The 12720-nt window shown below is 46.8% G+C and overlaps 1 protein-coding gene across 1 annotated transcript in view; it reads right to left on the reverse strand.

The window, feature by feature from the left end:
• Positions 1–11723: 11723 nt before the first annotated feature.
• Positions 11724–12720, reverse strand: part of LOC116989254 (hydroxysteroid 11-beta-dehydrogenase 1-like protein) — a 48053-nt gene continuing 47056 nt past the window's right edge. The window contains exon 7 of the mRNA XM_033046446.1: positions 11724–11986. Within this exon, the coding sequence (XP_032902337.1) occupies positions 11791–11986 (196 nt within the window). The 3' untranslated portion in view covers positions 11724–11790. The remainder of the gene's footprint in view (positions 11987–12720) is intronic.

Raw genomic sequence — 12720 nt, forward strand, 5'->3', positions numbered from 1 at the left:
AACAACTTAAAGCCGCGGTCTCCGGTGAGGAAGAGCCGATCCTGGACTGACTCTGGACTCTGGTCCGGTCCACGGGGGGGAAGTGGAGGAGGACTGGCCAAATTTTTGTGCCTTCCACCACAGTGATGAATGCTGTGGTGGATGTTTGTGTTACATTTTGTGTGTTCTTTATTATTGTATCGCTGCTGACAACCCAAGGGGCGGGGCGCTACTCTGTGAGCGACTCGCAGCGCGCTGCTCCCGTATGTTTGCATGTTTTCTGAGTTGTTTAGTGGTTTTCTGAGAGTCATTAAGTGCGGTATTTAACGACAGCAAGTATGACTACCACGGTAATCTTTGTACTTGCTTTTGAGATCTGTGCACACTGTGTGTGCTCGCAGAAGTCTGTGTTGTATGACTGCTTGTCAGTTCATTGTCCTGTTTGTATGTGGAGCCACGTCAAAGAAGATTTTCTGTTGCGACAGACAATAAAGTTTTCTGAATCTGAATCTGAATCTGAATTATGTGCAGTTTTGACCTCCTAATTTGAGGAAGGACATTCTTGCTATTGAGGGAGTGCAGCATAGGTTCGCCAGGTTAATTCCCAGGAAGGCAGGACTGACATATGATGAAAGAAGGGATCGACTGGGCTTATATTCACTGGAATTTAGAAGGATGAGAGGCTATCTTATAGAAACATATAACATTCTTAAGGGATTGGACAGGCTAGATGCAGGAAAAATGTTCTCAATGCTGGGGGAGTCCAGAACCAGGGGTCACAGTTTAAGAATAAGGGGTAGGCCATTTAGGATTGAGATGAGAACAAAACATTTTCATCCAGAGAGTTGTGAATCTGTGGAATATTCTGCCACAAAAGGCACTGGATGTTTTCAAGAGAGAGTTGGATATACTATAGCTCTTTGGGCTAACGGAATCAAGGGATATGGGGAGAAAGCAGGAACGGGACACTGATTTTGAATGATCAGCCAAGATCACATTGAATGGCGGTGCTGGCTCAAAGGGCCGAATGGTCTCCTCCTGCACCTATTTTCTATGTTTCTATGCGTCTATGCACTCCAGGTGAAAATGAGGAATATGGCATTCATGTAGCACATTGCACACAGTTCAGTTCATGGACTCAATCAGATGGTAAATCAATTAGTTAATTCCCTGTGAAGAGATTCTTGTTCCCTCAGGCAATAATAAGATAGATGGATGGAGAATCGTTTGATATGAATGACATTGCCAGAGGGATAAATATTAACTAGAGGAATATCAGATCTCTTTATTTGACAGTGATACGGATATAATGATTCTTTATTTATTTTTTAAGTTTTATATGCATCATGGTGATCAGTGGATCACGCCACATGCACAGTGGAAAATAAAGAAGTGAGTCCCAGTATTTAGTGTCAAGCTGCTTGTCCCGCTGAGTTACTCCAGCATTTTGTGTCTATCTTAAGCTCTAGGAAGGTGGGGGAGAAAGGAAGTAGTCCATGTTGATGGAGTTAAATCGAACAGAAAGAGACTCCCTATTTTGATATTATATATACAAGATAGAGTGGGCATGGAAAGGATGATTCCAGTAACAGGGGAGTCTAGAATGGTGGTGCTGGCAAGAGGGCTGAATGGCCTACTCCTGCACCTATTTTCTATGTCCAAAATCAAAGTCCATACTGTTAGAATGGAGATGAGAAGACATTTCTTTAGCTAGAGGGTGGTGAATCTGTTGAATTTATTGCCATTCATTCATGACTGTGAAGGACAAGGCATTGGGTATTTTTAAAGCGCAGGTTGTTAGGTTCTCGATTAGTACAGGCATCAACGATTACTGGCAAAAGGCAGGAGAATGAGGTTGAGAGGGACAAATAGATCAGCCATGATTGAATAGCAGAGCAGACTCGATGGGCTGAATGGCTAATTTCTACTTCAACCCACCTTTAAACCTTATGTCTTATGGTCTTATGGCATCAACTGGTTCTGTCACAGACCTGCACAGCATTGTAATCCCCCAAACATCTCCAAAGTAAAATTCTCGGGGGTAGAGCTGCTGCCTTACAGTGTCAGAGACCCGGGTTCGATCCTGACGACAAGTGCAGTCTGTACAGAGTTTGTCCGTTCTCTCCGTGACCTGCATGGGCTTTCTCCGGGTACTCCAGTTTCCTCCCACACTCCAAAAACATACTAGTTTGTAGGCTGGTTGGTTTGGTATAATTGTAAATTCTCCCTCATGTGTGGAGGTTAGTGTTAGTGTGCGGGGATTGCTGCTTGGCGCGGACTTGGTGGGCCGAAGGGCCTGTTTCCGCTTTGTATCTCTACACTAATAAATGAAACTAATAGAGAATGAGAGAAGATGGAACCTAAATCACAGACGGCAATTCCAGTTCTGATACAGATGGAGTAGGTATGTTATCGGAGGTTGGAGAATTCATTACTGAGTTAGGTATTCATTATGGGTGGGCGTCTGGAATGTGCTGGAGGCAGATACTTATAATGACAAGTAAGAAACTTTAGGATGGTCACATGGATATTCAGGGAATGGAGGGATATGGATCTCATGCAGGCTGATAAGAGTTAGCCTTGGCATCATGCACAGCACACACACTGTGGGCTGAAGGGACTGTTCCCGTGATGTACAATTCTATACGTCTATGTTTAGTTTAGTTTGGTTTAGAGATACAGCATGAAACGGGTCCTTCGGCCCACCGGGTCCACGCCAACCAGCGATCTCCGCACACTAGCACTATCCTACACACACTAGGGACAATTTACAATTTTTACCAAAGCCAATTAAACTACCAACCTGGAGTAACTCAGCGGGTCTGGCAGCATCTCTGGAGAAAAGGAATAGGTGACATTTCAGGTCGAGACCCTACTTTAGATTCTCCAGAGATGCTGCCTAACCCGCTGAGTTACTCCAGCACTTTGAGTCATTTTTTTGCAAACCAGCACCTGCAGTTCCTTGTATCCACATCAGGGCAAGTCCATCCTTGTTCTATCCAGGTGGAAGAGTCGAGGTCCAGAAACTGGATGAGATGCAACCAGTAGCTCTGTCCACTCAGCCATGGGGAAACTAAGATTTAGGAAGATGCAAAACATTTGAGAGGCACCTGTGTGCAGAGTCCCATCATTTGAGCAACTGTTATGGAGGTAGAGGGACTGGAGAATGGAACAGAGTCCTTACAGGAGGCAGGGTCGGAGGAAGCACAGTCAATACAGCTGTGGGAGTCTACAGGCCTGGAATGGATATTTGCGATTAGTCAAATATCTCCTCAAAAGGAGATATAGATGGAGATATCGGGGAGTGGAGAAATCAGAGATGGGCCACGTAAAGGTGAAACCCAGATAGAAATTGGAAACAAAACATCCTAGTTCTTTATGGATAAAGAAAGCAGCACCAATACACGCCAACACTGACATGGTAGCAAGTTATTTGAAGTGGGAGTTTTAAGTAGGACTGGAACAATGATGTCTTTGTGTATCTCAGCATCAGAGAAATAGCTGAGGCCCACTAGAGTTACACATTTGACACGGATAAAGGGAGTGGAGTTAAATATAATGCACTTGTTCAATGGTTATTTATTGTCACGTTTGCACTGCATAGTGAAATTCTTGCACAGGTCGCCAGATTTTGACTCCATTTACCAAAGTCCGTCCACACGCTAGATGTACTGGAGTGCCCGTGAGTTAGGTAAGTCCAGGTAAGCCCTATGCTGTAGCAGGGCCTCCCCCGTCATTATCGACTGGCTTGACCCATGAACCTATGTCCCTCTCCGCGCCCGACAGCCCCTTTGTCACAGGGGGCGCCTCCTGCAGCCGACCTTGCACGCGCTGGAGGCAATACCCTCTCCTACCGGCCCCTGGAGTGAGTGTGTTAACCTACGATGAGCGTTTGTCGGCACTGGGCCTGTACTCGCTGGAGTTTAGAAGAATGAGGGAGGGACCTCATTGAAACATACAGAATAGTGTAAGGCTTGGATAGAGTGGATGTGGAGAGGATGTTTCCGCTAGTGGGAGAGTCTAGGACTAGAGGTCGTAGCCTCAGAATTAAAGGACGTTCTTTTATGAATGAGATGAAGAGAAATTTTGTTGATCACAGGGTGGTGAATCTGTGGAACATCTTTGGCACGGAAGGCTGTGGAGGCCAAGTCAATGGATATTTTTAAGGCAGAGATTGATAGATTCATGATTTGTGCCGGTGTCAGAGGTTATGGGGAGAAGGCAGGAGAATGGGGTTAGGAGGGAGGGATAGATCAGCCATGATTGAATGGCGGAGAAGACATGATGGGCTGAATTCTACTCCTATTGCTTATGACCTTATGACTCCTCGCGTCAGTCATCGCCAGTGGCTCCCTCCTCCTCGACTCTTCGTTAAGGCGTTTCCCGTCACTGGTATCCCGTACTTTCCCCATCCTTCCCTGGACAACCCTGGGCCAGTGTCTTGGCTCACTCTATACCGGGCCAGTCCCAGGTCTCTCCGTTCTGGGTTCGGTGTTCATCACTGTGTTAACCCTGGACAACTGTACGACACCCTGGCCTCACACCTCCATCAATGGCAACTCATCTGAAGCCCTGTTGACCATATCTCTCCATTCCCATCATATCCATGTGCCTCTTCAATGCCACTGTCATATCTGCCTCCATCCCCACCCCTGGCAGCGCGTTCCAAGCACCTACCACCACCAACTTTCCTTCCATACCACCTTCAAACTTTTCCCTTCTCACCATATAGTTATGCCCACTAGTGTTTGATAATTCTACCCCGCCAAAACAGGTTGTGACGGTCCACCCAATCTAAGCCTAACAGTTTTTATTAGGTCTCTCAAAATACTTTTGTTAGGTCTCTCCATAACCTCTCCAGTGTTTTACAGAAAACAATCCAAGTCTTAGCTCATGCTCTCCGATCCCGCGATCATAGTGGTAAACCTCGTCTGCAGCCTTTCCAAACCCTCCACGTTCTTCCTGTGTTGGGGGCGACCAGAACTGCACGCAAAACTCCAAATGGGGTCTCACCAAAGTGCTGGATGTAGAAACAAAGAACCGCAGAAGATAGACACAGAATGCTGGAGAAACTCAGCGAGTCAGGCAGCATCTCTGGAGAAAAGGAATGGGTGACTTTTCATGTCGAGACCCTTCTTCAGTCTGAGAAGTCAGAGTCTCTGTCATTCTGAAGAAGGGTCTCAACCCGAAACGTCACCTATTCCTTTCCTCCAAAGATGCTGCCTGACCCGCTGAGTTACTCCAGCATTTTGTGTCTATCTTCGGTGTAAACCAGCATCTGCAGTTCCTTCCCACACAAAGAACTGCAGATGCTGGTTTATACCAAATATAGACACAAAGTGCTTGATATACTCAGCGGATCAGGTAGCATCTCTGGGATATGCCTGACAAGCTCCAAAGATGCTGCCTGACCCGCTGAGTTACTCTAGCACTTAGTGTCGATTCTGGAGTCACGATCAAACTGTGGGGTGGTATCTTTGTGGTACTGGGCGATGGCCTTTTAAAATTAGTGTGCACCTACCTAACATTGGTTCCTTGAAAAGGCTCCATGTAAATGATCACAATGTAGGTCCCACTGATCACTGAAGCAATGTTTCCACACAAGTTTTTACTTTGTTAAAACTTTATTTGTTCACAGTATGTGGATGTGAATGGTAACGTTGCTTCTTATTGTCTGACGCTAAATTGTCTCTTCAACCAACACTGGACGAGTTGCAGTAATTGTTGACCAGAACAATACAGATTTCCTTCTTGAAATGAGTGAGTGGTGCACTGGCCACTCTGCTGTCAATGAAACATCCACAACATTTACCCAGATGAATACTGCACAGCGCTGGGCACCTCTACACACGCCTGTCACCTCACTGCAGTAAACCTTCAGATACACAGAATAGGAAAATAAGAATGACAGATTCTGCCAAAGATAGACACAAAGTACTGAGGTAACCCAGCGGGTCAGGCAGGTTCTCTGGAGAAAAAGGATGGAGGACATTTTCGAGTCGGACTCTTCTTCAGACTGAAAACTCTTCGTTTGAAAATAAACTCTGTTCTCGAAAAGTGAAAAATATTAATTCCAAAATGAGGTGAAGTCAGTATACTTGACTCAAACAAACTTCTCTGGATAACCACCTTCCCTTTAAGGTCAGAAGTGATAGGAGCAGAACTAGGCCATTTGGCCCATTAAGTTTACACCCGTCATTCAACCACAGATGATCTATCTTTCCCTGCTAACTCCAAAGAACAACTAAAAACACCGGGTGGTGCTACCTGCAGTGGCTGCCTCGCCAACAGTCTGTCTGTTCTATCTTCTATTTGTTATGTTTTAAAAAGTATGTTTTGGTGTTTCTTGGTTTGTTTTATGTGGGGGGTGGTGGGGTTGGGGGAATCTTTTTTTCAATCTCTTACCTCGACGAAGATGCAATTTTTTCCGTATGGTATCTCCGTCCCCACTGCGGCCTCACATCGTGGAATTGGCGGCCTTACATGGAGACCGACGGGCGCTCCAAGCCGCGGGAGTGTGGGAATTTAACATCGCGGAGCTTGCAATCCTTTTGCCAGGGATCGAAGCTCCAACCGCGGGGCCTGTGGACTTTAACATCGTGGAGCCCGCGGTCTCTGGGCCAGTGTCTTGGCTCATGCTGTGGAGTGAGTTTCAACCACCCCGACGGGGGCTTCGATCGTCGGCTGCGGGGGCTTTGATCGCCCCGACTGCGGATGGTTTGACTGCCTAGACCGCGGGAGAACAAAGAGGAAGAAGGTTGAACTTTGTTGCCTTCCATCACAGTGAGGAATGTGGAATCCACTGGGATGGATATTTATGTTAACCTTTATGTGGTTGTGTGTCTTGTTGCTTTTCATTTAGTATGGCTGTATGGTAACTCAAATTTCACTGTACCTTAACTGGTACATATGACAATAAACTGACCTTGAAACCTTCTCCCTATAGCCTGTCACACCTGCACTATTTTCTGTGTGCTTAAACTCACTTGACTTGACTTGACTAATCAAGAATCTATCTATATCTCTGCTCTAAAAATATCCATTGGCCTCCACAGCCTTCCATGGCAAAGAATTCCACACATTCACCACCGTCTCACTAAAGAAATTCCTCCTCATCTTCTTCTTAAAGGAACGTCCTTATATTCCAAGGCTGTGACCTCTAGTCATAGACTCTCCCGCCAGTGAAAACATATTCTCCACATCCACTCTATCCAAGCCTTTCACTATTCTGTATGTTTCAATGAGGTCCCCGCTCATTCTGCTAAACTCCAGCGAGTACAGGCCCAGTGCGTTCAAACGCTCATCATGTGTTAATCCACTCAATCCCTGGGATTATTCGTGTAAACCTCCTCTGCAACCTTTCCAGAGCCAGCACATCCTTCCTCAGATGCAGCTCAAAATTTCTCACAATACCCCAAATGCAAGCCGATCAGTGCCTCATAGAGCCTCAGCATTACATCCGTGTTTTGTATTCTAGCCTTCATTATTAAGATAACGTCTAACAACCCCCCCCCCTCTTTCTGCCCCACACCCCCCCGTAGAAACAATGAACTGCAGATGCTCATTTACAAAAAAATAGACCCCTCAGACCTCTCTCTAGACTTGTCCTGCCCCTCCTCACTTCCATTTTTCTTTTATTCCCCCCCAATCATTCTGAAGACGAGGGTCCCAAACTAAAACGTCATCCATCCATGTTCTCCCGAGATGCAGCCTGACACGCTGAGTTACTCCAGCACTTTGTGCCTACCTTGTAAACCAGCCGTTCCTTGTTACAACTTATTTTGCCACCCATGCATTCACCCCAGTAACTGTTAACAGAAATCTTTTATTGGAAAGAACCACATGTCATGCATCATACACCATCACCACATCATGCAATAATCATATATTTAACAAAGCGTACACATTTGGCAGGGTCTCGACCAGAAATGTTGACCATTCCTTTGCCTCCATGATGCTGCCTGACCCACTGAGCTTATCCAGCAGTTCATAATTTGCTCCAGATTCCAGCATCTACAGTGTTTTGTGAGTACTGATTACATGGGAATCATTGGGAATCATTGTGCACAAATGTGGGAATCGTTCAAATGAGAGAATTGCAATGAAAACGAGTTTAGTTTATTTGACTTTAGTTTAGAGTTGCAGCATGGAAACAGGCCCTTCAGCCCATTGAGTCCATGCCAACCTTCACACCATATGTGTAGGAAGGAACTGCAAATGCTGGTTTACCAAAGATAGACACAAAAAGTTGGAGTAACTCAGCGGGTCAGACAGCATTTCTGGAGAAAAGGAATAGGTGACGTTTCGGGGACGAGATGTCTAAAGAAGGGCCTCGACAAGAAACGTCACCTATTCCTTTTCTCCAGAGATGCTGCCTCACACTAGTTCCGTGTTATCCCACTTTTGCATCCACTCCCTACACACTAGGGGCAATTTACAGACGGCCAATTAACCTATAGCCAACCATGTCATCTCTGGGTGCCCGCTCTACCACCCACCGAATGGAGCTCAGGGCCTGGCAGACATTGACGCAGGGGCAACAACCTGGCTGCTCAACACCCGGCTTGAGATCTAACAATTCCTTTGGTTTATGTTTCAATCGCAAGAAGAAGAAGAAGAAGAAGAAGAACCTACAAACCCGCACATCGTTGGGATGTGAGAGGAAACCAGAGCACCCGGAGGAAACCCACGCAGTCCCAGGGAGAACGTGCAAAATCCACAGCGGAAGTCAAGATAAATCCTGGGTTTCTGGCTCTGTGAGGCAGCGGCTCTACCTGCTGTGCCGCCCACTATATCAAGTGTTATTTATTACTGCCATCCAGAACTTGTGTCAAACATTACAGGCACAGAGCACTGTCCCACAATGACCCCTGGCCACAGGAGGGTGACCCTTACTGTCCCCATGTCAAGTTCCCCTTTGCCTCAGTAGATGCTGTGACGATTATCTCTGGTGAAGTTGGCAATGTGGAGTATGGGCAAATATACCTCATGAAAATTACATGTGGGTAAAACCAAAGCTCTAGATGTTCCAATCAAACATGACATACCCTGGACAGCAGTGGGATAGGGTTCGAATCCACATCCTCCTGGGACTTAATCCTGGTGATATTTCAACACCATGTGGTGCCGTCAGATATGGCAGCCTCGCTGACTGCCTGCCTTTTCGTCTTTTTGTTTTTTTTTAAACTATGTGTTAATGTTCTCTGGTTTGTTTTAGGTGGGGGTGGGGGGTGGGGGGAACTTTTATCTCAAACTCTTACCTTGCTGGAGATGCGATTGTTTTCCGGATCAATAGACAATAGACAATAGGTGCAGGAGTAGGCCATTCGGCCCTTCGAGCCAGCTCCACCATTCAATGTGATCATGGCTGATCATCCCCAATCAGTACTCCGTTCCTGCCTTCTCCCCATATCCCCTGACTCCGCTATTTTAAAGAGCCCTATCTAGCTCTCTCTTGACAGCATCCAGAGAACCTACCTCCATCGCCCTCTGAGGCAGAGAATTCCACAGACTCACCACTCTCAATGAGAAAAAGTGTTCGTTCTAAATAGCTTACTCCGTTCTAAATGGCTTACTCCGTTCTAAATGGCTTACTCCTTATTCTTAAACTGTGGCCCCTGGTTCTGGACTCCCCCAACATCGGGAACATGTTACCTGCCTCCAAGCCCTTAACAATCTTATATGTTTCAATGAGATAACCTCTCATCCTTCTAAACTCCAGAGTGTACAAGCCCAACTGCTCCATTCTCTCAGCATATGACAGTCCCGCCATCCCGGGAATTAACCTTGTAAACCTACGCTGTACTCCATCAATAGCAAGAATGTCCTTCCTCAAATTAGGGGACAAAAACTGCACACAATACTCCAGGTGTGGTCTCACCAGGGCTCTGTGCAACTGCAGAAGGACCTCTTTGCTCCTATATTTGATTCCTCTTGTTATAAAGGCCAACATGCTATTCGCTTTCTTCATTGCCTGCTGTACCTGCATGCTTACTTTCATAGACAGATGTACAAAGACCCCCAGATCCCGTTGTACTTCTCCTTTTCCCAACTTGACGCCGTTTAGATAGTAATCTGCCTTCCTGTTTCTGCTACCAAAGTGGATAACCTCACATTTATCCGCATTAAACTTCATCTGCCATATCTCCGGTCACTCTGCGGCCTAACATCATGGAGCTGGCGGCCTTACTCGACTGACTTTGAGCCCCACCGCGGGGCCGTGGACTTACCATCGGTGCCTGTGATCCCTTGCCTGCAGATTTCACCTCGCAGTCTCGTGTAGAGACTGATGTCGGTAAGCTCCAAAGTTGCAAGAGGTTCAACCAGCCCCGACCCGGCGTCCGATCGCCCAGCGCGGGGGAGCTGAGATCCCCCCCTAATTGGGAGCTTAATCGCCCCGACATGGAGGGCCCGACCGCCGGCTGCGGGGGTCAAGATCACCCCGTCAACGGAAGGCTCGAGGAGAACAAAGAAGGGAAGAGATTGAACTTTTTTTCACCTTCCATCACAGTGAGGAATGTGGAGGAGTCACTGTGGTGGATGTTTATGTTAAAATGTATTTAGTGTGGCTTGTTGCTTTTTATTGGTATGACTGGCAAATGAAGTTCCTCGTATGTTGCAAAACATACTTGGCTAATAAAGTATGATTATGATTATGATGTCCATAATACGGCAAACCACTGAAATGTGACCCAACCTATAGTTTGGTTTAGTTTAGTTTAGAGATACAGCCGATCGGTGATCATCCCGCACACTAACACTATCCTACACACACTAGGGACAATTTATTATTTCACCAAGTCAATTCGACTTCAAACCTGTACATATTTGCAGTGTGGGAGGAAACTGGAGTACCTGGAGGTAACCCATGCAGATCACGAGGAGAACGTACAAACCTCGTACAGACAGTGCCCATCATCAGGATCAAACCCGGGTCTCTGGCGCTGTAAGGCAGCAATGTGCGGCTGAAGTTCTGAGTGAAGATGCCACCCTAAGGATTGCCATATGAGGAAGTACATATTGCAAAGGGCAAAAGCGTCTTTCTTAAACAGATGAAGACATTTATCCAGTGGCTACAAAACATTGAAGAAGAATCTGAATCAGGAGAAGGTGAAGAAAATGAACTCAACTAACCTATTCTAGAATAGAATTGAACATAGAACAGTACAGCACAGGAACAGGCCTTTCAGCCCACAATGTCCGTGCAGAACACGATGCCAGGACCAACTCTGCACATAATCCTTGACCCTCCATTCCATGCACATCCATGTTCCTACGCAAAAGTCCCTGAAATATCTTTTCGTTATAGATTCCAACTACCAGAAATTAAGGTAAAACTATTAGAAAAGAGGATAAACCTGTTGGGAAAAATACAAATCAAAATAAAAATATGTGTGGAGTATTTGTTTACATTTGAAGTACAGAATACAGAATGGGCGGCACAGTGGCGTAGCATTAGAGCGCCAGAGAACCGGGTTCAATCCTGATCGCTGTCCATACGGAGTTTGTACGTTCTCCCCGTGACCTGCATGTTTTCTCCAAGATCATCGGTTTCCTCACACACTCCAGAGACGTGCAGGTATGTAGGTTAATTGGCTTGGTATGAATGTATAATTGTCCCTAGTGTGTGTAGGGATAGTGTTGATGTGCGGGGGTCGTAGTTTGGCGTGGACTCGGTGGGCCGAAGGGCCCGTTTCCACGCTGTATCTCTAATCTAAACTAAATAAAGTAGTTGTCCCAGTTCCGTGTTGTTTTCCATTTATTGCCGTGTGGCAGGATCGACAGCTCCCCAGGACCACACCACACTGATGCTTATTGCCCATCCATTGGCCGAAAATATCTGTGCATGAACATGTCCTTCAAGTCGGTGAACCAGTCACGTGTACGCACAATCCCCTCCACCCACCAAGGGCTGTAGATCTCCTTTGCCCTGATCGCTCCTCCTCGGATAATGTCCAGCGCTGCCTCGGCAGCAGGGTGGGGGCTCACTATCGGCAGCCCCCTGGCTCTGAACGGAAACAGAGAAGGAAATGGTCAGTGTACGTGTTACCGTGCCTCATTCATAAATTTAACACATCTGTACTTACTATCTATATATCATTATTATCTATATATTTTACATAACTAAACCTATGATTTTGTTATCTTCCAGTTTGCGCGGGCATTCTATTTGTGCAAAAACAGTATGCGATAGTGCTATGATTTTTCGCCAGCTTACTCGCCGTTCTCATGTGCTGCGATTGCACCAAGTTTCGTTCCGATCGGTGGTCTAATTTAAGAGTTAGTGAGGTTTAAAAATCTTAAATACAGCGCGTGCGCAGATCGATCTCTCCTGCCGTTCAGCGCCGCGTGGATTAGTCTTTTCTCCTGACACTCCGCGGGACAGCCCGCCCCTTCCTGCACCATCGTGTCTTTACTGGAGTTGAGGTTGGCCGGCAGAGGTTTCCAACCAGACACAATTTTCAGAGGGACTGGAAACGGCCCGGCCCGGCCCGGCCCGGCGCGGGAAATGTTGCCAAACGGAAAGCGGAGAATCTGATCCCGGCAGCGGAGAACGACCAGCAACCAGCGCCTGCTGTGAGTCCATTCCAGCCCCTTCCCCTCTGGTCCCCCTCGCAGGCTCCTGCCCCCCTCCCCCGTGATACCCTGCACAAGCCCCGTCTTTTCTCCGAGCTCTCTCCCCCCGCCCCCACACCCCCCCCACCCACACACTTCCCCCCCACGCCCACACACCCCCATCCC

The sequence above is a fragment of the Amblyraja radiata genome, chromosome 29, assembly GCF_010909765.2.
Source record: "Amblyraja radiata isolate CabotCenter1 chromosome 29, sAmbRad1.1.pri, whole genome shotgun sequence".
In the NCBI taxonomy this organism is placed as follows: domain Eukaryota; kingdom Metazoa; phylum Chordata; class Chondrichthyes; order Rajiformes; family Rajidae; genus Amblyraja; species Amblyraja radiata.